At 58.9% G+C, this 25,198-nt stretch overlaps 1 protein-coding gene and 1 long non-coding RNA gene across 3 annotated transcripts; one reads left to right on the plus strand and one right to left on the minus strand.

Annotated features, from left to right (window-relative positions):
• The first annotated feature begins 650 nt into the window (after positions 1-650).
• On the plus strand, positions 651-18,732 carry RIPOR1 (RHO family interacting cell polarization regulator 1). 2 transcript variants are annotated; one of them, XM_056135878.1, is made up of 22 exons: positions 651-774; positions 10,652-10,778; positions 10,874-11,026; positions 11,179-11,257; positions 11,905-11,928; positions 12,024-12,077; positions 12,210-12,362; positions 12,474-12,537; positions 12,620-12,663; positions 12,758-12,883; positions 13,312-13,460; positions 13,538-13,667; positions 13,751-15,310; positions 15,395-15,516; positions 16,323-16,455; positions 16,724-16,859; positions 16,972-17,133; positions 17,319-17,477; positions 17,617-17,813; positions 17,902-17,985; positions 18,080-18,170; positions 18,333-18,732. In XM_056135878.1, exons 2-22 carry the CDS (start codon positions 10,675-10,677, stop codon positions 18,428-18,430), a joined length of 3,822 nt encoding a protein of 1,273 aa, XP_055991853.1. In that variant the 5' UTR covers positions 651-774; positions 10,652-10,674; the 3' UTR covers positions 18,431-18,732. The 2 variants fall into 2 exon arrangements, with proteins under 2 accessions (XP_055991853.1, XP_055991852.1); XM_056135877.1 differs by lacking the exon at positions 651-774 and adding an exon at positions 9,647-9,782.
• Positions 7,269-24,576, minus strand: LOC130043538 (uncharacterized). The gene is made up of 3 exons (XR_008795363.1): positions 24,382-24,576; positions 21,174-21,215; positions 7,269-7,591 (listed from the first exon to the last, which is right to left on the minus strand). It is a non-coding gene; the product is annotated as an uncharacterized LOC130043538 (long non-coding RNA).
• Between the last annotated feature and the right edge of the window lie 622 nt (positions 24,577-25,198).

Below are 25,198 nucleotides of genomic sequence, written 5' to 3' on the forward strand. Positions count from 1 at the left end.
CCACTTGGGGCGGCATTGTAGCCCCGCCAGCTGAGAAAGGGCAGGGTTCAGGACCCTTGGGCCAACACGTGCCCCCAGTCTGGGGGCTTGGGAGGGCAAGGCCTGAGTTTTCCTTCATTAAGTCTGGGCCCAGGAGGGGTCAGCCCTGCCCGGCTCAGAGCCAAGCCCACCTACTGACCAAAAGGGCCAGGAGCTGGCAGAAAGGGCAGTCCGGCCCCCAGCAGGGAAACTGAGGTTAGACCGGAAGGCAGGGATGACAGACAGGGAACGGACCAGAACAGAGGTGGGCGTCCCCCTCCCCCAAGACGGCTCCGATCCTTCCCCCCAAACAACCCAAGCCAACTGGGGTCGCCCCACGACCACCACGGCGGCGAGGGCTGGGGACAGGAGGTGAGTGAGGCTCTCTGGGGCGCTGGGCTTGGGGTCTCCGAGGCCGGGAGGGGGCTTCCCGGAGCCGATCCCGGAAAGCCACCCCTTTCCCGCAGAGCCCCTCGCGTCCCGCAGCCCCCCCCCCCACCTCGCACGCTGGCGCACCCCGCGAGTCCCCCACCCCCCGCGCCTGCCCCGTTACCCAAAAGGGCGGGGCGAGCCGTGGGCGCCTCCAGGGGTGCCGGAGCGGCGGGCGCAGGGGTGGGGCGCGGCGGGCCGGGGGCGGAGCGGGCCGGAGGGAGGGGCGGGCGCCGGCGGCGGCGACAGCGGCAGCTGCGGCGCGACCAGGCCAGCGGCCACCGGTGCAACGGAGAGCGCGAGGTCCGGGTGGCCCGGCGCAACCATGTGAGTGTCCCCGCCGTTTCCGGGGACCACGGCCCCGGCGGTCCCGGATCGGCTGCGGCCGCGTCCCCCCCGCCCCGTCCCCCTCCCGCCCGCTGCCCCCCGGTCCCCGCCGCGCCGTGGCTGTCCTCCCCTCCCCCCGGGCGCCAGGAACGCGGCGTCGCCCCACAAAAGCCGCTGCCCCGGGGCCTGCGCGCCGCCGCCGCCTCCCGCCCACGGCCCGGTCCCCGCGGCCCGTGCCCCGAGTCGGGTTGGGGGGCCCGGCCCCCGCGCGCCCGCCCGGGCCGGGGCAGGGGGGCGGCCGGGGCGGCCGGGGCGTGCAGGCCGGCCCGGCGATGAGCTCATCGCCCCGGCCCCGCCGCCCGCCTAAGCCGCTTTGCGGCCGGCCGAGGTGGCCAGCCTGGCCCGCGGCCGCGCGCGCCGCCCCGACCCGGGCAGCCCGAAGGCTCGCCCGGCCCGGGAAAGGCGGGGCAGCTGGGCCCGGGGCTCCCCTCCCGGCAGACTGGGGGGTGTCTGGGGAAGGCATTGCTTGGAGGGGTGGGGAGCTGGCTAGGGCCGGCCTCAGCCCCGCAACTGCCCTCCCTGCCGGAGTGGCAGTGTCCCTCCTAACGCGTGTCTGGGTGGCGCGGCGCCTTGCACCTACTGTGTGCAACCTGGTAGGGCAGTTCAGGGCGCCCCGGCCACCCGGGAGGTCTCCTGGGAGCCTGGAGGAGCTGCACTCAGCCTAGAAGGACGGTTATGTCCATCGGATGCAGCAGAAAACAGGCCCAGAGAGGTTAGGTAATATTCTCAAGGTCACACAGCCGGTGGGCGGAGAGGTGGGAATTGGGTGCACCTCTGAATTCTTGCCGCCGCACTCTCCACCTCCGTGGCATGCAGGGCGCGGAGGGGAGTGGAGAGAACTGGGTAGAGTAGAACATACGCGGGCGGGCGAGGCTGAGACCCCTGGCCCAGCTCCTCCCGCTTCCACCCTGCGACCCGGTCCAGGGTCCTGTGCGCGCGGGCAGCCGCTGGGGACCCGACTTGAATGGGGGTGAGGGGCGCACGCAGGGCTCCCGGCGGGCTTAAAAAAAAACGGCTGGGGGGCGCGGCTGAGTCACGGCAGCAGCTCCCCCCCGCCCCCCCTGCCGGCCAGGCCCGCGGGAGACCAGCAGGCGTGCAGCGGGGCGGCCGGGCATGTGACCAGCTGACTCGGGAGGGGGCCGGCAGGAAGTGAGGCCACCGGGCAGCCTCCGCCCGGTTCCGGGGTGGGGGGTCCCCGGGTCCGCGCCGCGGCCCCTGCCCTTCGTGCGTGTGGGCAGCCGAGGGATGACGTCAGCAGCTGGCTATGGGGGGCAGTTGCCATGGAGACAGGGGCAAGCTGGGAAGGGACCCTGTGTCGGTCGCCGGCTCCCCTTGCCCCCGGCCCGGGTTATTTTTAGCGAGTGTTTACTTCTGTTGGGGGCTGCCCCCGCCGTGGGGCGCGGGGCGGGGCGGACGCAGGGGGCTGGCCCGCGTAGCTCTGAGCTGGGCAGCGAGGGGGTGAGACCCCCTGCCCCCGGACAAGTGCACCAGCTTGGCCGTGTAGCGACTCTAAGGAGATGCCAGCGTCCATGGTTCGTTCATGACCCAGGCGGCTCCTCCGGCTGGCCTGCAGGCCGCTTGCCTGGGAGACCGGGTTCTTTTCTCTGTCCAGAATAAACTTCAGAGCTGGTAGGGATCCAAAGAGACCCGTGATTCTTTTTTGTTGTTTTGTAATTTGGCCACTCCCTGTGGTGCTCAGAGCTGACTCCTGGCTCTGTGCTCAGGAATCACACCTGGTGGGCTCATGGGACCATATGGGATTGTTGAAACCCCTGATTATTAATTATTATTATTGTTTTTGGGGTCACACCTGGCCATGCACAGGGATTACTCCTGGCTCTGCACTCAGGAATTACTCCTGGCGGTGCTCGGGGGACCATATGGATGCCGGGGATTGAACCCAGTTCAGTGGTTGCAAGGGAAATGCCCTACCCAAGTTCTATCGCTCTGGCCCTTGACCCGGCCTCTGACCCGTGATTCTTATCAGCAAGCCCTCTGCCTTGAGAGTGGCCATATCCCTTAGCCTAAGGAGCTCAGCCCTCTCTCCTCCCCACCTCACCTGGGCAAGATCCTGCCTGTTCCCTCCCACCCCAAAGCCCGTCACCCTGATGACTACTTGGATGGTCTCAGAGGGAGAGTGTGGACCAACATGGACACAGCCCAGACCTGTGGGGAGAGAGGGGGTGGCAGAGAGAGAAAACTGGTCGGTATGTGAACCCCACCGAGTTCCTGAATCCCCCAGTTACGCAGGAAGCAGCACCCCACTTGATGTCAGTGAGCGGGGGAGAGGCGAAGGGGCAGATGTTGGTTGAGGTCTTCCCTTCCTGGGGTCAGGCTGTGCTCTTCCTGTCTGACCTAACTCACCCCTCCGCCCTCCACTCATGCCATCAGGTAGGTCCCGGCCTTCAGAACTTGAAGGACAGACCCTAACAGAGAACTGACAACTGCACTATGTGGCCTTGTGGCTCAGACAGAGGAAGCCATGAGGAGCCTAAAAGGAGGAAGCAATTCAGGGCGGACTTCCTGGAGTAAGAGGACTTGGAGGGGGGGCGGTGGCGGGTCCTGGGTTTGCCACCAAGTGTAGCAATAGGAGGAAGAGGGGCTAAGGGTGCAGGGTACTGCTCACAGGCCAAAAGACTGGACAATCTTGAGAGAGTCTAACTGGACAAGAGCTAGAACAGAAAGTCCTTGGGGCAATGAGGGACTTGAGGGGGGAGTGGCTGAAGGTATTCAAGGAACGGGACTGAGTGTGACAGGTCTGGTGAGTCGCCTTAGACAGCTTGGCTTTTGTCCTTGGGGCAGGGACACCTCATGGTTGTTCAAAAAGAGTCAGAACAGACGGCTGGAGTCTGAGGGGCAAGAGGTGAGACTTATTCAGAGTTGACCCGGGTTCAATCCCTCGCACAAAATTTGATCTCCCAAGCACCGCCAGAGTGACACCTGAGCACTGTCAGGGGTGACCCAAACCCCTCCCTACTGAAAAATAAGAGCAGAGCAGTGGAAAGATTTAGAGTCCTGGGGTCAGACAACCTGGATTTGAATTCTGACCCCCCACAGCTACTGGCTCTGTAATTCTGGTGGGGGGGGAATTGGATTTCTGTGCTCAGAGTGAGCTCCTGGCTCTGTGCTCAAGGATCACTCCTGGCAGGGTTCAGGAGACTGTATGATGGGGTGCGGGGGATTGAATCTGGGTTCACTGTGTGCAAGGCAAGCACACTGCCTGTTATACTATCACTCTGGCCCCATGGATTGTGTAACCTTGTGTGGATTTGTAGCTACTGTGCTCTATAGTGAGGGGATGTGCCTGCCTCTACTTCCCTACCCTTGGTACAATTCTCCCTTTCCAGAATATTCTCTAGACAGGGCAGCATCTTCTTTCATCCTGCCCACAGCCCTGGGAGGTGATTGCTGTCATCCTCAGGCTGCAGATGGGTACCTGAAGCCCAAGAAAGTTAAGAAACGGTTTGTTCAGCTGGAGAGATAGTACAGCAGGTAGGGCTCTTGCGCATGGCCAACCCAGGTTCAACCCTGCTATCCTGTACTGTCATCCAAGCACTGCTAGGAGTAATCCCTGAGCATCAATGAGTGTGACAACCTCTCCCCCTCAACACACACACACACACACACACACACACAATTATAGGACTAACAGGAGTTACTCTGGGGGAATGTGACCAGAATGAACTAAAATAATGTCTTTGCATTAAGCACAGAGATGGACAGCGTGCAGTGGTAAGGCGCTTGCCTTGCACAGGGCTAAACTGGTTCTACCCCCAGCACCACGAATGGTTTCCCAAGGTAGCCCAGGAGTGATCCCTGAGCACTGAGTGAGGAGTCAGGCCTGAACACTGCCAGCTGTGGCCCCAAAAAAACAAAATCAAAACAATAAAGGACAATTTGCAGCACAATTCGGTGACTGTAATTTTAAGAACATAACTATTATCGAATACAGAGCAGCTCATGTACAAGCTGGGGAGATGGTTTCATGGACTGAGGAGCGTGTATGGCACGTGAGAGGGCCTGCATTCCATCCCAGTGCCGCCTGTTCTGCACCAAGCCAGGAATGGTCCCCAAGCAACCATAGATGTATCCCCCAAAAAATAAATAAATAGAGGGCCATAGCAATAGTGCAGCAGATAAGTGCTTGCCTTGCATGTGGCTACCCGGGTTTGACCCTGAGCACTGCCAGGACTGATCCCTGAGTACAGAGCCAGGAGTAAGCCCTGAGCACTCCCAGGTGGCACCCTCCCTCAAAAAAAAAAAAAGACAATCATGTGGGTTACAGTGGAGATGGAGAGCCCATTTGGAAGCTGCTGGAGGATCTAGATGAGAGTTGGTGGTGACTTATTCCCGAATTCTAGCTCTGGGGGTGGAGGTGGGGGGCAGGTTCCAGACTTGGCAGGCGTGGGTGGCTGAGCGGATGCCGGGAGGAAGAGGCTGGCGCATCCCTGACTCCCGCTTTTGGTCTTGAACATCTGGGTAAGGAGAGGGTGTGGCTGTCATGGGGAGGTGAAGACTGGGCACAGGCACATTGGAGAAAGAAAGTGGTGATTTCAGTGAGCTGACAGCAGACTCTTAACACTCGGAAGCGCCTTCCTTCATCTGCCCCAGCTTCTCGGGAGGCGTCTAGCAGGCCAGAGGCTCTAAGGGGCCTGGAACACACAAGAGCTACTTGGGTGGAAGAGAAATGGATGCTGGAAACATATCTAGGTGGCGTTGAGCCTTAAGAGATGTGGGCCTTCCTGGGGCCGGAGCGACAGTTCAGCAGGTAGGGTGTTTGCCTTGCACGTGACCAACTGGTGTTCGATTCCTGGCATCCATATGGTCTCCCAAGCACCGCCAGGAGTAATTCCTGAGTGCAGAGCCAGGAGTAACTCCTGAGCATTGATGGGTGTACCCAAAAAGAAAAAAAAAAAACATGTGGGCCTTTCATTCGGGAGGGGCTAAGGAACTTGTCTTGCATGCTGGTGACCCTGGCGACCTCATTCTCTGGTCCCATGTGGTCCTCCGAGCACCACCAGGAGTCACTCCTGAGCACAGAGCCAGGAGTAAGCCCAAGAAAGCTACCCCCCCCACCCCCCATTACAACAACAGAGTGGGGAAGTGTTCAACTTCTGCGGGGGACTGAAAGGTTCTCGTGCTCAGCTTGAAACCTTACTGACAACAGTACTGTATGCCACAGTGTCAAAAGTCACTGTTCTCCCGTTGTTTATCGATTTGCTTGAGCGGGCCCAGTAACGTCTCCATCGTGAGACTTTGTTGTTACTGTGTTTGGCATATCAAATACCTCACAGGTAGCTTGCCAGGCTTTGCCGTGCAGGCAAGTAATTTTTAAAAAGTACCTCTTATAGGGGCTGGAGCAATAGTACAGCGAGTAGGGTGTTTGCCTTGTACGTGGCCCACCCTGCTTCCATTCCCGGGATCCCTATATGCTTCTGGACTACTGCCAGCAGTAATTCCTGAGTGTAGAACCAGGAGTAAGCCCTGAGCATCACCCCCCTCCCCCCAAACAAACAAACAAAAACAGAAAAAGTACCTCTTGGATTTTGGTGAAAGGATTAGTGTTGAAACATTGTATGCCTAAAACCCAATCATGAACAACTTTGTAATTCACTTGGACTTAATTACAAAATCTACCTGGCTTAAGGGCAAAGAGGATGAGATCCTTTCAGGGTTGGGGGAAAGACAGAACCTCTCTGGGGAAATTAGAATGTGTTGCCAGAGACAGGGAGGGCAGGGGGCTGGGAAGGAAGGGTGAGGAGGCCCCCGAGTGAGCGCTTAACTGAGAGCAAGCGCCCAGAAGGAGTGGCGGGCACTGCTCCATTTGCGGGCACTGCTCCATTAGCGACTGAAAGCTAATTGGGGACTTTGTCCAGGCCAGTATGGGAGGGTGGACCAGGATGGAAGAGGAGTGGAGGAAGGAGAGATAGACATCTCTTAGGAGAGCTGGCTCGGGGCTGGAACCATCCCAAGAGGCTGGACTGATGCTCTGCATGCAGGAGTTCTGGGTTCAATTCCGGTAACACATGGCCACTAGGAGTGACCACTAGGAGTGACCTCTCCACTCCGCCCCAAGCACTGAGCTAGGAGTAAACCCTTCCACCCACCCCACGCCCATCCGGCTCAGGGGCTGGGAATGCAGCTCAGTGTTAGAGCATCTGCATTACATGTGTGAGGTTCTAGGTTCGGTTCCTTGCATAAGACCCCCAAACACTGGCTCAGTGTCAAATGGGGTATGGGTTGAGGAGGGTGCTAATCGGAAGGCAACACACGACTCATGGGAGGGTAAATGTTAAATTCTATTATATTGAAACAGACAGACACAGTGCATATCCTAGTGAACAGCTAGATACACATTCCCAAGGGAACACCTGATAGGGATGTAGCTCGGAACCCAGATTAGGAAATAAGACATTCCCCAGCCCTCTGGACTCTCCTGCCATGGCCCCCTCAGCCACTATTTCCCAAGGGCAGCTACTAGCCAGACCTCTGTCACCAGAGAATCGTTTCACTCGCTTTTCTGAACTTCCTCTCAGAGCAATCGGGCATTGCGGTTTTGCCCCTTTCCTTCAGCCGAGAGCGCAGCCTCATCCATGTCGTTCGCTTGCAGTTAGTGCAGTGTCCTTTCTTTTCGCGGTCTAACATTCCATTATCCACTGATGGGAATTTGGGTAGATTCCAGGCTTGTTTTCCCGTTTCACGTGGGAGGGCCGTGAGCTTCTCTGAGGCTCGTGGAGCAAGTCAGATATGCTCATCTCTGATAAGGAGAAAGATACGAAGGCTGCAGGAGGGCTCCCTGCAGGGGAAACGAGAGCCGAGCTGAGGTTGAGAACCGCTCCGTGGTGCCATCTCTGCAGCTGTGCCAGGACCTCTGGCAGCGTCCTCCAGCCTGTGTGCAGGTGCAGGGAAGGCAGGGAGTTGGGTTGCAGGGCTGGATTCTGCCAAGTGGGAGGGGAGCAGAGTGCAGGGGATATTCGCAGCAGGGGGGCTGGGGAAGAAGGGTGGAAGGGTGGCGGGGAAGGTAGGAACAGAAGGTAGGAGGGAGCTGGCAGGGAGAAAGGAAGCAGAGGCAGATTGTGAGCTATGTGCGGTGGTGTCCATGAAAACCGGGGCTGTGTCTCCAGTGACTGGCACGTGTTGTCGTCGGGCTGTCGCTCCGAGGATAGATGAGCTGAGGGGCTGGAAAACTAGTTCGGGGGTAAGATACTTGCCTGTACCTGCATCCCGTCCTGTTTCGATTCCTGGCACCACCTGGTTCCTCAAGCACTGCCGGAAATGACGCTTGAGCACAGAGCCAGGAGTAACCTTCCCTGAGCTCCACCAGGTGTTTCCCCCCAAATTTAACATAAGTAAATAAGCAAAAAAAAAAAAAAAAGCTGGGGCCTGATGCGGTCTCAGGTGGGAGGAGGGGAAGTGGGAGGAATAGAGAGAACCTGCAGGCTGTGGTCAGTGTGGCTGTGATTTGGGGCCAGGCCAGAGCCAGGTGGTAAGGTTGGGGTGTGCTGAGGAGGGGTTGAGGGGCCGGCCATCCACCTGAATGCACGGCACCCATCTTCGACGAGGGAGAAGAGGGCAGAATTTCTCAAACTTGGTCTCTGAAATTGTTGCTGGGAGTGGGGTGTTGTTGCATATACAGAGCCCTGGGCCCTCTCCAAGTCTCTTGGGGGAGAGAATAAGCTCAGTGCAGCAGAACTGACTTGAAGAAGAGTTTTTGGGGTGCAGGAGAACTAGTCTCTGGGAGAGATAGAATCTCTGGGTCTGGGGGCCGCTAGTCCAGCTGGTGATGGAGGGGGGTATCTAAGGCAGAGGGGTGGGGACATGTCATCTGGGGCCTCGAGAGATGGTGGCTCAGTTTCAGGGAGAACCTGGCCCCACAGTGAGGGGGGAGTGCAGACTACGCACCCCTGCTGTGGTGGAAGGGTGTGGGGGTGCCTGGGCCTGTCGTTCCTGCTGCACTCAGATCCTTTTCTGCTTCCTTCCTGAGACTGCAACATAATCTAGGACTGATCTCGGCACCTCACTTTTAAAAAAATTGTTTCTTTTGGGCTACATCCAGCCATGCTCAGGGGTAAACTCCAGGCTCTGCACTCAGGAATCACTCCTGGCGGTGCTTGGGGGACCATATGGGGTGCTGGGGACCAAACCCGGTCAGCGGCATACAAGGCAAGCACCCTACCACTGTACTGTCCCTCCAGCCCCTGCCCCCCCCCCACTTTTCATTCCTCTCTCAGCCCCCAGCCCCCTCCCACAGGCACCATCTCTCCACTCAGCACTCTCGACTCCCATCACACACAGAGCCCCAACTTTCAGCATGCTCAGCCCTTTCTCAGCATTGGGGCCCGAGGGACAAGCCCTAGAGCGGGCAGAGCGCTTGCCTTGCAGGTAGGTGGCCCGTCCCAGTTCGATCCCTGGCATCCCATAAAGTCCCCAGAGCTTCGCCAGGAGTAATTTCTGAGTGCTCCCTGAGCATCTCTGGCTGCGGTCCCCAAACAAACCAAAACAATTTTTAAAAGCCTTTTTTTACCCTCCCCCCCATTCTAGCCGTCCCCAATCCAGCCCCCCACCCCCCCATTCCATGTCTTCATTCTATTTGGAATTCCCTCCACATTTGCCGCGATGCTCAACTCCTTAGCGTAGACGAGAGGACCCCCGCCAGTACCCACCCCCGTCCTCCCCGGGTCACCCCTCACTGAGGCGGGGCGGGCAGTGCCTGGGCGCCCCCCGGTCGGGTTGGTCCCGCCCCGTCCGTCCCGGCGGGCTGAGTCAGGCGGCAGGAACTGGGCGGGGGGCGGCGCCGGGAGGAGCCGAGTCGGAGCCAGAGTCCCGGCGAGCGAGCGAGCGCGGAGCCCGGCCGCGCCGGCACCGAGCGGCCCCGGGCCAGGGGGTCAAGTGCGGGGGTGGTGGGGTGGGGTGCAGCGCCGGCCCGACCATGAACGCCAAAAAGAAAGGTAGGACCTACCTGCCTGCGCGGTGCAGCTCCGGGACCGGCCCCCCGGGGGTGCAGGGCGGCTTCAGGGGCCCGGGAGTGCGTGCTGCGTTGCAGCAGAGTTTGACGGGGTGGGGGGTCGGCTGAGGATAGCCCAGCTAAGGGCGCGCGCCGCGGCGTCGGCCCGTGACTCAGTTTCCCCGTTGGAGCCGCGGCATTGTTGGAGGGGGCGGGGCATTTCTCGGCACTGCCCACCCCCCTCCTTCTCTGGGAATCCCCCGCTCGGGGTGCCGCCAGGGCCCCGGCGTCCAGGCGCCCGGGAGCCGGTGGGGGCTGGGGGGGGGGGGTGGGGAACAGCGTGCGCGGGGCGGGCGGGTCGTGAGAGTCAAAGCCGCCCCGGCCCGGCCTGTCGGGCCGCTCGGCAGGGCTGGGAGCGCGCGCCCCGCCCCGCCCCGTGACCTCCCGCGTCCTCCCGGGGTGGGGGCGCCGGTGCTTCTGGTCCTCTTGGGCGGGGTGGGGGGGGAAGGTCAGGGGCAGGGCTGGGGAACCCGCCCCGCCCCCCGGTAAACAGGCGCTTCCGCACATTCTTCCCGCGCGCCGCCCCTTTCCTGCCCCTTCCCAGCCCCGGGAGGGTCCCCGCGCGACCCCCCTTCCTGGCCCGCGGCAGGCGGAGCCTGCACCTCGGCAGGAAGTGGGGGCCAGGCCGAGGCCACGCCGAGTCTGAGGCCGAGTCGCCCGCGGCCGCCCTGTCATTAACGCGCGGGAGCGCGGCAGGGTGGTGGGGCGCTCGGGGTCAGACCCGCGTGCATCGGAGGAGAGACAGAGCCCCGGCGGCGGGGAGGGGGCTTCCCGGCCCCGGCTTTGCTGGACACCCCCCCTCCACCCCCTTAGGGAGCCCCGCGCGGACTCATTCCATGATGTCCCTGTCGGTGCGGCCGCAGCGCCGCCTGCTCAGCGCCCGGGTCAGTAGGAGCCAGTCGTTCGCGGGCGTGCTCAGCAGCCAGGAGCGGGCACCCAGGTACGCAGCGGAGCGGCTCGAGACCCGGGGTGTCGCGAGGGGGCTTGGGAGACCCCCCACGGTGTCTCTCTCTCTGAGCGCTGCCTCTTCTTCAGGAGCTTCCCGGCCTTCAGCCCTCCGGGACCCCCGCGGAAGACCCCGGCTCTCGTCCGCATGTCCAGGATGTTTTCCGTGGCGCACCCCACCCCGAAGCTCCCACAGCCGGAGCGCTTGGACCAGGTGTACGCCGCGCTCAAGCAGGGTCTCACGTAAGCCCCCCCCCCCACCTCTTGTCCCAGGATCTCCAGGATGTCCAGGATCTCTTGTCGCCAGGGCCCCCACCTCCGTTCCCCGCCCCCCCCCCCCCACCCCGAAGCTGGAGGCTGCAGAGCAAGCTAATTCTTGTCACCCCTCTCCCCAGGGCCTATTTGGAAGTGCACCAGCAAGAGCAGGAGAAGCTCCAGGGGCAGATAAAGGAGTCCAAGAGGAATTCCCGCCTGGTGAGTGAGGTTGGCAGGGCTGCCCTGCATCGGTGCCCATTGCCCTTGTGGTGTGGGGGTTTGGCAGGAACAATCCTGGGCGACTTCCGGGCCGTTTTCCCCGGCGATTGAGTCCAGACTTAGTTGACTGAGGCCAGGGGGAGGTTTCTGTCCCCAGTTTGCCTAGGCTGCACACACCTTCTGCCTGGAATGCAGTGGCCACTCATAGCTGCTTCCAGAAGGGTGGATCAGAGCCCTCGGACACAGCCAACTGGACATTATGTTGTCATGTCCTGAGGGAGAGCTCGGGTTCTTCCTGGGCTTGCCAGAGGAGGAAACACCTCTGCTGGGTGCTGACAGATAAATGGGAGGTCCTGAGCTGAGGGAACCAGGCAAAGGGAGGCACAGAAGTTCTTTTCCGGGAGGTTGCAGCAAAGGAAGTAGGCCAGCAAAGGGACCCCAGGAAAGGCACAGGGGTCTTAGAGATCAGATCTGTGTCACCCACCAAAGTCAGGTGCCTGGGAAGGGGGGGTTAGCCTTGTGTGACTGGAGGGGCGTGTGTGGAGGAAGGGTAGAGGGGCGAGAGGGATGCAGGAGGCAGTACCCCGGCTGTCACACTCCCCTTCCCCCCAAGTACCTTCCTCTCCTCTCCCCCTCTCCCTCTGCAGGGCTTCCTGTATGATTTGGACAAGGTGAGTGGGGGGCTGGAGCGGGTGGGGTCTGGCCGCCTCCTGGGAAGGGTAAAGGCCCTGGGCCTTAGACCCCTCCTGATACCCATCTCCCCCAGCAAGTCAAGTCCATTGAACGCTTCCTGCGGCGGCTGGAGTTCCATGCCAGCAAGGTACTGTGGGGCATGGATGTGTGCATGCAGAGGGGCATGTTGCTAGGGACATGGAGTGGGGGGATGCTAGGCTCAGGCAACTCCTGTAGTGAGTCCCGGTGTACCCACTGCTACCCCCACTCACACGCCCAGATCGACGAGCTGTACGAGGCCTACTGTGTCCAGAGGCGTCTCCGGGATGGTGCCTACAACATGGTCCGTGCCTACAGCACCGGGTCACCAGGGAGCCGAGAGGCCCGAGACAGCCTGGCCGAGGCCACACGGGGTCATCGCGAATACACTGAGGTGAGTGATGGAGGCCCAGGAGGCAGAGATACAGGGTACGGCCAGTGACAGGATTGGGGGGGGGGAAGCGCTCGTCCTTGACCCCTACTTGTCCCTGCTTGTCCCTCTCAGAGTATGTGTTTGCTGGAGAGTGAGCTGGAGGCACAGCTGGGAGAGTTCCATCTCCGGATGAAAGGTACTGGGGGGTGGGGAGGTGGGACACCGTTGTGGGCCTGGGACCCCTTATTACGGCTCATTTCCTTCTGCCTTTCTTCCAGGGCTGGCCGGCTTTGCCAGGCTGTGTGTGGGCGATCAGTATGAGGTATGAGGGTGTGCAGGCAGGGGCTGAGGTGCCGGGGTCTCTGCACCTGAGGGTGTGCAGGCAGGGGCTGCTTCATCTTGTCTTCCCCCACCAGATCTGCATGAAATATGGGCGTCAGCGGTGGAAACTCCGGGGCCGCATCGAGAGCAGTGGAAAGCAGGTGTGGGACAGTGAGGAGACGGTCTTTCTTCCCCTGCTCACGGAATTCCTCTCCATCAAGGTAATAGTTCCATCTCAGACCACTGGCCCCGTGATCCCATGATACAGGACAGTGAGTCCTTGGGACATCGAGATGCTTCCCCTGGCTCTTTGGCCCTGTAAATTAGTCACCTGGTCACCTTCAGAACCCTATGATGGTGTTCCTGTGACATCTTGACACTGTCGCTATCTCTGACCATGTCACCTTGTGAATATTTGGCCTCCTGGTTTCCCATGAGGGTGTGAATCCTGTGTGAATCCTGGTTCCCCATGAGGGTGTTCTTGTGACATCTGCAATCCCTATGCACCCAGACTTCTGTCTTCTACGGCCCCATTACTGCCCAAACTCCAGTCCCTGCTAGCTCCTCATGTCCCACAACCCTAATTGAGATCTCGGGTAACTTCTCAGACTTGTGGCGCCTAAATCTTTGGATGCATTCTCGGCTACAGGTGACAGAGCTGAAGGGCCTCGCCAACCATGTGGTCGTGGGCAGCGTCTCCTGCGAGACCAAGGACTTGTTCGCTGCTCTGCCCCAGGTGGTGGCGGTGGACATCAACGACCTCGGCACCATCAAGCTCAGCCTAGAAGTCACCTGGAGGTTGGTGGGACTCAAGGATTTGGAGACAGGGCTGGGGGAGGGGCTGCGGCATCTGCTAACAACCTTGTCCTCTTCAGCCCCTTCGACAAAGACGACCAGCCCTCGGCTGCCTCGACAGTCAACAAGGCCTCGACAGTCACCAAGCGCTTCTCCACCTACAGCCAGAGCCCGCCAGACACGCCCTCTCTCCGGGAGCAGGCCTTCTATGTGAGTCCCAGCCCAGCCTCAGCTCTGCCAGACCCCCGCGCTTCTCTGGCGCTGCTTCTGAAGTGCTCTTCCCTCTCTCCCAGAATATGCTGAGGCGGCAGGAGGAGCTGGAGAATGGGACAGCCTGGTCCCTGTCCTCTGAATCATCAGATGACTCCTCTAGCCCACAGCTCTCAGGCACTGCCCGCCACTCCTCAGCCCCCCGGCCCCTGGTGCAGCAACCAGAGCCCCTGCCCATCCAAGTTGCCTTCCGGAGGCCTCAGACTTCCACCCCGGGGCCCGTGGAAGGGATGGGGGCTGTCGCCCCAGCCCTGGCCAATGGGCACACCTACTCGGGGGTGTGCCGGACTCTGAGCCATATTAGTGAGGCCAGTGTGGACGCTGCCTTAGCTGAGGCTTCGGTGGAGGATGGGGGCCAAGATACCTTGGCCCGTGAACCTGGCCGGCTGGCACACCCAGATGCCACCCGTGGAGAGCATCCTGGCCCTATCCCTCCTGCTCAGGACCTGGGCCGTTCTGCCACGAGCCCCACTTTGAGTAACGCTGCCCGCGTAGACTCCATTCACAGAGACACAGATTCGAGCTCTTCTGAGCAGCTGGGTGCTACCACTACCAGCCCCACCTCTAGTGCCCCAAGCCCGGCCCACAGCGCGCTGAGCTTCACTCATACGACCACAGGTTCTACCCACAAGCCGGGGGGATCTCCAACCTCAGGTCCTACCCCCAATACCACAGGTGCAGCCCTTACCACCACAAGCCCGAGCTACTCTGTCACAAACCTGACACACACTGTCACAAGTCCCACAGAGAAGCTCGTACACCCCTCTCCTCTCACTACCACAGGCTCTGCCCCCGGTGCCACAGACCCAGCCCAGCCCACCTCAGGCCTGTCCTACACCACTGCCAGCCCCACCCACACGACTGCAAGCCCCGCCCACACGACTACAAGCCCCACCCACACTACTGAGAGCTCCACCCCTAGTGCTGCAAGCCCCGCCCACACGACTACAAGCCTCACCCACACCACTGCAGGCCCCACCCACACAACTACAAGCCCCACCCACACGACTGCAAGTTCTGCTCAAAAAGCCAGTATGTCAACTCGCACCACCACCACTACAAGTCCTACCCCCATTTCTAATGACCCACCCCAGGCCACCCAGAATCCTGTCCACAATGTGACGAGTCCTCGTGTTGCCAGTATAAGCCCTTCTACATCTGTAGACCTTGCCAGGCTCCCCAGCCCCTCCTCACACACAGACACCGACTCCCTGTCCTGTACGCCCCCAGCCTCTACTACCCCCAGCACCCAGGCAGACCCTTCGGCCTCCACCACTTCCTGCTCGAGTCCTGCATGTTCCAGTCAGGAATCCCTTCCACACCCGTCTCCAGACACCCCAGAACCCACCCATCAGAGCCCAAGTCTCCCTCCCTCCCCCCAAACCCCTGTGGCCCAGCATTCAGACCTCGGCCTGCCCGTGGCTGCACCAGTCCCACCCGCGGGAGCTGCTGCAGGGACTGGGGACAGAAAGCTTGAGGAAGCTCTGGGGGCCCTAATGGGCGCCTTGGACGACTACCGTGGCCAGTTTCCTGAGCTGCAGGGCCTGGAGCAGGAGGTGACCCGGCTGGAGAGTCTGCTGATGGTAAGGAGGGCGGCACCCCGGCTGATCAGCGGCAGCAGGGCGGCCAGACGGTGGCTGCAGCTCAGACTCTCTTCACAACCCCAGCAGAGACAAGGCATGACTCGCAGCCGAGCCTCCAGCCTTAGCATCACCGTGGAGCATGCCCTGGAGAGCTTTAGCTTCCTTCATGAGGATGAAGATGAAGACAACGTTGGCCCCGGCGAGAGGTGAGGAGAGCTAGGTGAGGGGCGGAGGGAGGGAGGGGAGCAGGTGGTTGAGGCCATGTAGAACATGGGAGAAGTGGCAGGAGGGATGGGCATAGTTGGGGGGGGGTATCCGTGTCTGTCCCTGTGTCTTCCTCATGTGTTTCCAAACCCATGTGTGTCCCCAGTGCTTCTGACCACCCTGTTCCTCGTCCCTGCAATGTCTGCCTCCCACGCCGGTCCCTATCAGCTCGTGAACCTCCGGTTCCTTCTCCCTTCCTGCGCCTCACCTTGGACCAACCCTATGAACCAGCCCTTTCAGTGTCTCTCCCCGCGGCCTGGGCCCCTCAGCATGCGGCCCTGTCTCGACTCCGCCTCTCCCGGAGAGCCCGGGCCCTTAGCTCTCTGACCCGCAGTGGCCTTTGCCGATTCTCAGCTGAAGGTCATACCCGGCCTCTCCTCCCATCAATGCTGCCCAGATCCCGGCCCCGTGCCCAGCGCCCCTTGGGTCACAACCCCATGCAGTCTACATTGCACAAACCATCCCGCCTGCAACCTTACGGTCGCTCCTCCCCGCTCCGCCAGCCCCGGCGGTCCCTGCGGACCTAGCTGGAGGGGCCACTGGGCCGGCTGACTCCGGAACCACCCACTGCTGCCCTCTAGCCCCAGCCCCTTCCTTCTCTGTAAGTGTTTGTGAACTGACCCATTGTCTCGTCTGTTCATCGTTTGTTCTTTTCCGTGCCAGGGTAGGGAAGCTTAATAAAAATATACACTGGTGTCCAGGTGGTGATGCGTGCTCCTGGGGTGGTTGATCCTTTTCTTTCTCCCAGGCCCCCAAACAACCTGGAGCCTGGGGCAGAGGACAACTCAGACTCACCCAGTACCCGGCCCCTCAGCACAGAGTGCCCATCTCTGGATGCTGCCCTGGTGCAGCACTTGTACCACTGCAGTCGCCTCCTGCTGGTGAGGCTAGTGGCATTCCTCTATGTCCCTGACAGCCCACACCCCAGGGAGCCCCGCACTTCTCTCCTGCTTCCCACTTCCCCTGTTCCCCCGCTCCCACCACCACCCCTGTTCAGCCTCCCAATGGCCTAACATCTGGCTCTTCCTGGAGTCCCTCCCACACTGACTCCCACACCCAGTGCATGCTGGGACTTGTAGTCCCAGAATTCCATCTTTCACTAAGCCCTACCCGGAGATCTCAGCTGCTTTGGCCACTTCTGTTCTCCAGAAACTGGGCACATTTGGACCCCTGCGCTGCCAGGAGGCGTGGGCCCTGGAGCGGCTGCTTCGGGAGGCCCGAGTACTCGAGGCGGTGTGCGAGCTTAGCAGGCAATGGGGAACCCCTTCCACCTCTGCCCAGGAAGGTAAAGGCCCTGTGCACTTTATCGCTCCTGCCCAGGAGCTGTCTTGCCCCACCTATTTGCATGCCTGCCTGGCCTGCTCTGTTGGTGACCGGTGCCCTGGACCTCTCCACAGTGGTGCAGTTCTCAGCCTCTCGGCCTGGCTTCCTGACCTTCTGGGACCAGTGCACAGAGGGACTCAGTCTCTTCATCTGCCCCGTGGAGCGTGTGCTCCTCACCTTCTGCAATCAGTACGGTGCCCGGCTCTCTCTGCGCCAGCCAGGCTTAGCTGAGGCTGGTGAGTGGCCCTCCCACCTGCCCTCTCTCTGGTCCCACAAATGGGGACCTCCGTCCCACCTGCCCCGGGTGACAGAATGAAGGGGCCGATGTCAAAGGACCCAGATGGGTAGAGTAGGGCAGGAGGGTGGGAAGGACGTGGGGGATCTGGGCCCATCCAGAGGATGCCTGTCTCCCGTCTCCCAGTCTGTGTCAGGTTCCTGGAGGATGCCCTGGGGCAGAAGCTGCCCAGGAGGCCGAGGCCAGGTGCTGGCGAGCAGCTCACCCTCTTCCAGTTCTGGAGTTACGTTGAAACCTTGGACAGCCCCTCCATGGAGGCCTACGTGACCGAGATGGCCGAGGAGGGTACGGCACTGGTCCTAGTTCCAGACAGGGCTGACCATAGCTTTGGGTGGTTCTGGGGGTGTGGATGAGGACTCGCCCCGATGGGAGACTTCCTTGCCGTGCCTCCACCTTGTCCTGCTGTGTCCCTTCCCTCCTTCAGTGTTGCTGGTGAGGAACCTGAACTCTGATGACCAGGCTGTCGTGCTGAAGGCGCTCAGGCTGGCCCCTGAGGGGCGACTGCAGAAGGACGGGCTTCGGGCCCTCAGCTCCCTGCTTGTCCACGGCAACAACAAGGTCATGGCTGCAGTGAGCACCCAGCTCCGGAGCCTGGCACTGGGCGCTGCCTTCCGGGAGAGAGTGAGCGTTGGGCAGGGCACACAGGGCAAGGGCAGGGGCCCCGGTCCCCAGGAGCTGGCTAAGTCCGCTGCTCCTGCCTTTTCCCCAGGCCTTGCTGTGCTTCCTGGACCAGCTCGAGGATGCAGACATACAAACGAGAGTGGCCGGCTGCCTGGCCCTGGGCTGCATCAAGGTGACCCCAACCTCTCCTCCTTCCATTGTCCTCCATCCAGGGCCTTAGCTCTGCCACCTACTAACTGCCGTGCTACCTCCCCTGCCCGCTGCAGGCTCCAGAGGGCATCGAGCCCCTAGTGTACCTGTGCCAGACGGACACGGAGGCCGTGAGGGAGGCGGCCCGGCAGAGTCTGCAGCAGTGTGGTGAGGCTGGGGTTGGCGCGGGGGAGTCAAATAGGATTCGGGCCGGGGGGGGGGGGACGACGACACACATTGTGACTGGTGGATGGAGGGGCAAGGCGGGGTTGGGGCGGGAGGGCCACTCTGGATGGGGTGAGGGCCACTCCTGATCCTTCATCCTTTCAGGAGAAGAGGGACAGTCTGCCCACCGACGGCTGGAGGAGTCGCTGGACGCCCTGCCCCGCATCTTCGGGCCCGGCAGCATGGCCAGCACTGCATTCTGAGTCCCACAGGCCTGCGGGACTCCCGGGCGCTGGCAGGGAGGGTGAGGGCTGGCTCCGGACACCCCCCACCCCCACAGATTCCTACAGATGAAAAGCTAATATATTCTTCCGTTGCCCCTGGGGTTGGTAGAGTCAGTGCCAGCAGTCAAGTGCCTCCCAGCCTCGGCTCAGCACACTTGCCACATCAGTGTCCCGGGCCCGGCCACCTGCCTCTGCCCTCTCATGTCCCTTGGTTTGTATTTTATTTACAGAGTTTTACAGAAAATAAATTTTAAGAAAAGCAAATCGCCTTTCTGAACGGCTGGGCGCGCTTGTAGTTCTCTGGACGGGTTCGCCCAGCAAGGGCTTTTCCTGACAGGTGGCCACAATCCAGCTGTGAATGCAGGGCATGTGGGAAAGCGCTCAGAGGCTGGGACTGTACGTGGAGAAGCGGGTGGGGGAAGAGGGCGGTGGGGTGTTGCTGAGGCTGGATTTGGCCCTCGGCCTGGAAACTGTGGGCCCAGGCTGAAGCCCAGCTGTGTGACTTGGCCGCGAGAAGGCCTTAAAGGTGACAGTTCAGAGAGCAGCTGCCCAGCACTTCAGGCACCCCAAAGACGGAGGGAAATGGTTTGAAAGGGAGGGCAGATGGCCGGAACCAAGGGCCAGCAGGGGGCAGCAGAACACCATCGTGCCAGGCTTCTGCCAGGGAAGTTTCCTCTAGAGGGGGCTGAGGGCCAAGAAGCGGAGTTTTTTTTTTTTTTTTTTTGCAAGAGATTGGCGGGAAATGTGTGGAGGTGGTGGTGGTGGCGGAGGGTTATTCCCAAGGAGGCCCGGGGATCCCTCCTGACAGTTCTCCCTTCCAGAGGGCCACCAAAGGTTCAATGCAAGGGGCCAGGGAGACAGTGCAGCTCAGACCTTGAGGTGCTGGGGATTCCTGGGGGCCGCCCCAGCATGCTGGGGGTACAGAGGCAGGACTGCGTGCATGGCATGGCCTTGAACCCCAGTGCTACCTCTGACCTGGGAAGATGTTGGCTGAGAACAGGGTGGTGTTGAGATGTATTCTCTCAGGAGAGAATGACATGACAGGAGCCTGGGCAGCAGGTCACATGAGGGCTGGCCTGCGACCCCAAGCAGCATCTCCTCTCCTCAGTGACAACAAACCTGTCTGAACCCTGTGGCGGCCGCTATAAGAGCTGGGCTCCGGGGACAGGGCTGGTTGTCCCCCGAGAACTGTCTGATGAGGGAACAGGCTCACACAGGCCGCTAAGTTCAGGGGGAGGAACTTGAGGGCCGGTGGGACTTGGGGATGGCGGGTGCATTCTAGGGAGAGCCGAGGGAGGCCTACACCCCAGGCTATAGTAACAGCACCCCCTTCCCTCTCCCTCCAGAACTTTTATTATCGAGGGGCAAAGGGGACTGAGGGCAGGGCCTCCCCTGCTCCCTAAGCCCACTCTGGTGTCCTGAGGCGGTTACACAACAGCGTGACACACTAGGGACAGTGTGTGCATCCGCCCTCAGGAAGAGCCAATGATGAGGCGGCAGTTCCCTCATGGGGGGTGACCCAGAGCCCCAGGGAGCCCTCCCCCACCCCCGCCGTGGTTTGGAGCTGCAGATGAAGAGCTTTGGCTCGGCTCTTAACCACCTGCTGGGGAAGCCAGGCTGCACAGAAAAGAAACGGCAACAGGAAGCGCACAGCGCACAGGAAACACCTGTGTGTGGACGCAGGTGGCTCATCCCGGCTGTGCCGGTGGGGGTGGGCTGTCGGCGCTGGCACCCTTCTGGGCACTCCACAGTAAGCAGGAAGGGTGGTAGGCTGGGAGGGAGCAGGCAAACAAGAGACCAAGGCCATAGCAAAGCTGGCCGCAAGGTGCCATCAGGATGACAGCTGTCTCAGGCCTGAGGTCCTGGAGGCCTGCTGGCAGGGCAGGACTATCCCCCTGCAACCCAAATGTGGCTTGTGTGGTGAAGAAAGGCAGGAAAACCTTGGCTGACCAGTCCTGGGGACGTGCAGACGGGGACTGCGCCAGCACCAGCTTCCAGCTCAATCCAGAGTGGGGTTGGGGCCTGCGCAGTAGCACAGTGGGTAAGGTGCTTGCCTTGCACGCGGCCGACCTGGGTTTGACCCCCGGCATCTCATATGGTCCTCTGAGGCCCACTAGGATTAATTCACGAATGCAGAGCCAGGAGTAACCCCTGAGCATTGCCGGGTCTGGCCTAAAAAAACCAACAATAACAACAACGAAAAAAACGGAGGCTCAGGGAATAGACTGTGAGGGGCCCACTGCGCCTGCCGCTGAACCCCCGTGGGACCCCACGCCCCGCTCCCCAGCCCTGGGTTTCTGTTCCTTAGAAAGACCCTAAGGGCACAGCCTTCAGTGTGAGTAGATGTAAGGTCAGGATGGGCAGGAGACAGCTGCAGGGGGCAGCTTGTTCCTGCTGCCCAGACTCTGGTCAGTCGAGAGTTGCCCCCAAGTGAGAGCAGGCATATGACACCATCACAGGTGTCCGTGGTAGCCTCTGGGAGGGGACAGAGGAAACGGGCCTCCCAGGCTCATGGCATGCAGGGAGACACTGCAGCCATCAGATCCCTGCGGGTCGTGGCCATGTCTTGGCCATCCCCTCTGAGGCTCTCCCTGGAGGAAACCAGTAAGTGCGCGCTGCCAAAAAGGGACCAGGTCACGGGAGTGGAGGACGTGATTTATTATAGTGTGTGTGAGGGGTCAATGGAACCCCGTCCTTTCCTCTTGCCCTCTTCCAACCTTACCTTTCCTCTGGCCTCCTACTCTTCTCTCTCATGCTTTCAAAGCTGTGGAGAACCAAAAAAAGAAGAAAGAAAAAAAAGGGGCTGTTTGTGAAGGCAAGGAAACAGATGGGCTGGCCCATGGGAAGAGGGCTGCTTCTTTGTCTCGCCCACGGAGCGTGGGTGCCTTCCTTGTGTGTTTCTGTGCCTGCTGTGTGGGTACGATTTGCTGAACCCCAGGCATATGACATACTCTTTCCTTTCCCTCCAGTCCCCCTGACAATCCTGGGGTGCGCTAATCAAGCCATTCCTCCCCTCCCACGGGCTGAAAGCTTTTCTGGCTTTTCTGGGCCTGGGTACTAGGTAGGGTGAACTCGGGAAGGATTCCAGGGCCCATCTAAATGGTTAGGGGAGAATGCTCGACCATAAATCAAATTGTCATTAACCTGCAACATGAGTGCAACTGAATGACGGTCCAATTTGACCATCAATTTGCTGACAGTGGGCAGATTTCTCTTGTCTCTGAATATCCTGAGGGCATACGGGTCCTAATAAATGCTGAGTTAGAGCAGCTGAATAAGCAGATGAATTGCTATGGCTAACACCTACGTTTCTAGCTATTTCCTCTGAATCTCCTTACAACCTTCCCTTGCCACCTCCTCCTCAAGCATCCTCTTACAAACATCACTCCCCAGGATTTCATTCTCGGCCCTTTTCCTCTCTCTTATGAAACACTGTTTCATCCTTGTAACATGTGGTGCTGGAGATTGAACCCCAGGCATCACACATGCAAGCCCAGAGCTCTACTGTGGAGCCACATGGCCACATACACACTCTGGGAACCATGCTGTCCAAGCTTACACTTCTGGCTTCCATCTCTGCTGAGTCTGTGGGCCAGTGTCCACAGGCCTCTCCTCCCACACCTACTGCTCCCTCCCACGGCCCTCCTCCCACAGCCTACCTCCTCTGGAACAGCTAGGTGTTTCAGATTCAGCATGTGCAAAACCAAAGTCTGATCTCCAATCCCGTTCCTCCGCCAGGGCCCTTGGGGTTTTGTTCAGGAAGCCAAAGTCATGTGTCCATTGACCTCTTCTCGGAGTCTCTGCCATCAGAATGCTCTTTTAATTAAATGTCCTGAATATTTCCAAATGCTGTCAGTTCTTTTTGGTTTTGTCTTGGGGCCACATCTGGAAGTGCTCAGGGCTTACTCCCGACTCTGTACTTAGGGATCACTCCTGGCGGGACTCGGGAGCAATACAGGGTACCAGGGATTGAACCTGGGTTGGCCACATGCAAGGCAAGTGCCCTACACACTGCACTGTCCTCTGCAGCTCCAAATTCTATCAGGTTTTTCTCCCCATTGCCATCCCGTAGATTCAGGGCAAATGGATCTCTCATTTACACATTAAAACAGTCTCTGAGCTGCTTCCTCTCATCTTACCTCTCTCCCTTCCATTCCCATTGTGCAGAATGCTTTCTAAAAGACAAACCTACCACTACAGGCTCTTTCCTCTTAGGAAAAAATCCAGCCCTTCAATCTGGCTTACTCTGGAGCTGACTTCCCAGCCGCACTGGAGTCTCACCAAACCACTCCCGGGACAAATCTCTCTTCCGAGGCAGAGAATATCCTCATTTAACATTACCAGGTTCTGGGGCGAGAGCCACAGTACAGCGGGTAAGGCGCTTGCCTGGCATGTGGCCAACCTAGGTTCGGTCCCTGGCATCCTATATGGTTCCTGAGCCCCGCCAGATGTGATTCCTGAGCACAGACCAGGAGCAACCCTGAGCATAACTGGGTGCAGCCAAGAAAAACCAAAAGCATCTGATTGGGTTCTTAGAAACTATAACTTCAAGTGAAACGAATAACAAGCAGATCTTCAAAGAACATAGTTTTGTTCAACAGTAGCCAGATTTCTCTCTCCTCAGGTAATGAAGTGCGGCTGAATGAATGGTTTATTTGAGGACCTCTCTGTCTTCACCCTGCCTGCTGATGCCTGGTCACCTACTAGACTTCACCCAAGACATTGCAGATTTCTCCGAGCAGCTGCCCTGGCACTGTGCTCCTGCCACAGAGCCTGCATCTGCCTGACCCTAATGCCACTCCACAGCAGCGCCTGACCCTCTGTCACCCTCCCATGCAGCCAGGCCTAAATATTGCTGATTATTCTTGAGATAACAGGCTCCATCCAAAGCTGGGAGGGAATTGGGGGGGTCAGGGAAGGCGGAGATCTTGTATGCCATTCCTTGCAGAGCTTTGTCCAATGTTTTGGTCTTTCTCTTTAATGTTGTTCCTGTTTAGGGGTGTTGGGGACCAAACCCAGTGCATCAAATGTCAAATTCCTACACCCCGATCTTTGTCTTATTTATAACCGTTTCATTGAGATTGGTTCTTCATACCGGGCAATGTGCCCATTTAAACTGTACAACTCAGTGGCTTTCAGGGCATTCACAGACTTGTGCCACCATCACTGCCAATCAATTTTTGGGATGTTTACCAACCCCAAAAGAAACAGTATCCCAGAGCCGGAGCGATAGTACACCAGGTAGGGTGCTTGTCTCACACATGGCCAGCCCAGGTTGGATCCCTGACATTCCATACGGTCCTCCAAGCCTACCAGGAGTGATTCCTGAGTGCAGAGCCAAGAGTAACCTCTGAACATTGGTGGGCATGGTCCCAAAACAAAAAAAATTTTAAAAAAGGGACAGTATCCTTAGCAATTATACTTGGACTCTGAATTTCCCCTTCATCTTGCTTAACCCCTACCTTGGGCAACCATTAATCTATTTTCTGTCTCTATAGATTTGTCTATTCTAAGTATTTTTTGTTGTTGTATTGTTTTGGGGTCACACCCAGCAGTACTCGGGACTTATTCCTAGCTCTGTGCTCAAGGATCACTCCTGGCAGGCTCAGGGGATGGTATGCGGTGCTGGGGATGGCAGCTGGGCAGGGCACATGCAAGACAAGAGCCACATCTGCTGTACTACATCTCCAGCCTGGTAAATATTTCTTATTTTGTGCTAGAGAGGGTTTGTTTGGGCTACACCTGGCAGTGCTTGGGGAGTACTTCTGGCTTAGTGCTCAGGGATCCCTCCTGGTAGTACTTGGACCATATCGCATGCCAACGATCCAACAGGGGTCAGTCACGGGCAAGGCAAACACGTTAACCCTTGTACTGTCTCCCCTGGACCCTAGATATTTCTTATAAAATCAGGTTAGGTGTTTCCAACTTACCTGGCTTTTAGATTCACTCGAGAACTTCCATCAAGATTAAAATTCAGGTCTGGGCCGGGAATGTGGCCAAGAGGTAAAGTCTATGCCTCGCCTGAGCAAGGCCCTGGGCTGAATCCCCAGCACTGTAAAAATAAACAAATAATAAAATTCAGAAGTCTGGGGCTAGAGAATCAGTATTTATTTAAATGTTTGTGATGCCAGGGATCAAACTCAGGGTTCACATACGCAACGCAAGTATTCTAGGGCTGGGGCTGGAGCCACAGTACAGAGGGTAGGGGCCTTGAATGCGGCCGACCCAGGTTCGAGCCTCGACCACCACCAGGAGTGCAGAGTGAATGCAGAGCCAGTAGTAACCTCTGAGCCTTGTTGAGTGGGGCCCCAAATTAAAACCAAACAGATAAAAAAACAAGTATTCTATAGCTGACCTACATCCTGAGCCTATTTAATTTATTTAATTAAAATAATGGTGTTTTGTTTTAATTTTGTTTTGGGGCCACATCCAGAGATGCTCAGGGGTTACTCCTGGCTCTGCACTCAGAAATTACTCCTGGCAGTCCTCAGGACCATATGGATGCCAGGGATTGAACCTGGGTCAGTAGTGTGCAAGGCAAATGTCTTACCCGCTGTACTATCACTCCAACCCCAAGTAAAAAATTAAAAAAACTTTTTTTTTTTTTTTTTTGCTTTTGTACCATACCTGGCTGTGCTCAAGGGTTACTCCTGGCTCTGCACTCAGGAATCATTCCTGGAGGGTTTAGGGGACTATACGGGATGCTGGGGACTGAACCTGGATCAGATACATGAAAGGCAAGCACCC

The sequence above is a fragment of the Sorex fumeus genome, unplaced genomic scaffold (assembly GCF_029834395.1).
Source record: "Sorex fumeus unplaced genomic scaffold, SorFum_2.1 ptg000122l, whole genome shotgun sequence".
Classification (NCBI taxonomy): Eukaryota; Metazoa; Chordata; class Mammalia; order Eulipotyphla; family Soricidae; genus Sorex; species Sorex fumeus.

Excerpts from the sequence above, each read along its gene's own strand:
- RIPOR1 (XM_056135877.1), top strand. Across the intron at positions 10,779-10,873 it reads AGCCAGGAGCGGGCACCCAG|GAGCTTCCCGGCCTTCAGCC; the intron begins GTACGCAGCGGA and ends CCTCTTCTTCAG. Across the intron at positions 17,134-17,318 it reads GCCAGGCTTAGCTGAGGCTG|TCTGTGTCAGGTTCCTGGAG; the intron begins GTGAGTGGCCCT and ends CCCGTCTCCCAG.